This window comes from Parus major, unplaced genomic scaffold (assembly GCF_001522545.3).
Source record: "Parus major isolate Abel unplaced genomic scaffold, Parus_major1.1 Scaffold518, whole genome shotgun sequence".
NCBI lineage: Eukaryota > Metazoa > Chordata > Aves > Passeriformes > Paridae > Parus > Parus major.
In genome coordinates, this window is record NW_015379406.1 from 18,105 (window position 1) to 19,495 (window position 1,391).

At 42.7% G+C, this 1,391-nt stretch overlaps 1 protein-coding gene across 1 annotated transcript in view; it reads right to left on the reverse strand.

Moving 5' to 3' along the window:
* The window catches only part of BCKDK (branched chain keto acid dehydrogenase kinase), a gene marked incomplete at its 5' end in the record, with an annotated part of 2,713 nt that extends 2,150 nt beyond the window's left edge, over window positions 1-563 (reverse strand). Inside the window, 3 exon segments of the mRNA XM_015616574.2 lie at window positions 79-112; window positions 115-200; window positions 490-563. Coding sequence (XP_015472060.1) covers window positions 79-112; window positions 115-200; window positions 490-563 — 194 coding nt within the window.
* Window positions 564-1,391: the final 828 nt, after the last annotated feature.

Genomic DNA, 1,391 nt, shown 5'->3' on the forward strand with positions numbered 1-1,391 from the left:
CCCAAATTCCCCCAATACCCCTATAAACCCCCCCAGCCTCCCCAGGCATGGCCCACACCTGTCCCCAGGTATCTCCTGGTGTTCTTGAGCAGCTCAGGCAGGACATAGTCCAGGGCAGGGGGATGAACGGGAACTGCGCAGCCACGTGGCTGTTGACGCGCACGTGTAGCGCGTTCCCGTACTGGTGCTCGCAGAGCCGCCTGCACATTTGAGACATACCTGAGACAGATGAGACGCACCTGGGGCAGGTGAAACACACCTGAGACACCTCACCTGACATCCTCTGACACCCCCCTGTCACTCAGTGTCACACCATTGTTGGGTGCATTCCTGTACTGGTGCTTGCAGAGCTGCCTGCGCAGGTGAGACACCTGAGACACATCTGAGACATGCCTGGGGAACACCTGGGACACCTCACCTGGCAGCCACAGTCACCTGCTGTCACCAGGTGTGCCCTGGGCTCCCCCACGTGTGCCCAGGTGCGCTTACCTGGCCAAGTCCACTCACTTCTCAATGAGTTTCTTGGGGGACAGGTGTGTGCAGATGATGCCCATGAAATCCAGCTAGGAAATTCAGGGGAAAAACCAGGAAAAAAGGGAAAAACAAATTAGGAAAAAACAGGGGAAAACGGGAAAAAATCAGAAAATGAACAGGAAAAATGGGAAAAAAGAGAATAAAAGGGAAAAAATGGGGGAAAAGGGGAAAAAAACCCCAAGGAAATGGGAAAAGTGGGGGAAAAAGGGTAAAAAATGGGGAAAAGTATGGGGAGAAATGGGGAGAAAATTGGGAAAAAATGGGGAAAAATGAGAAAAAATGGGGAAAAAATGGGGAAAAAAATCAGGAAGAAACAGGAAAAGAAGGAAAAATTGGGAAAAAAGCCCAAGAAAATCAGGAGAAAAACTGGGAAAGAACTTGGGAAAATCAGGAAAAGAAAAAGGAATAAAATGTAAAAAAAATGGGAAAAAATTGGGAAAAAAACCCAGGAAAAATCAGGGAAAATTAAGGGAAATTTGAGAAGAAATTGGAGATAAAGCTAGATAAAATTTCGGAAGAGAGAAAAATCAGGAGAAAATGGGAAAGGCATAAAAAAAATTGGAAAAAATTGTGAAAAATTAGGGAACATATAAGGAAAAGAAAGACAAAAGGCCCTGGGAAAAATCAGGAAAGGAATTGAAAAGTCAAGGAAAAAACTGAAATATTTGAGAAAACATTGCAAAAAGAAAATCGTGAAAAAAAAAAACAAACATGAAAAAAAAAAGAAAAATCAGGGGAAAATCAGGGAAAAAATCAGGGAAAAGGATAAAAAAATCTGGGAAAAAAACAGAAAAAAATTAAAAAATCAGGAAAAAAAATTTGAAAAAAATGTGAAAAACTGCAAAAATCAAGGAAAA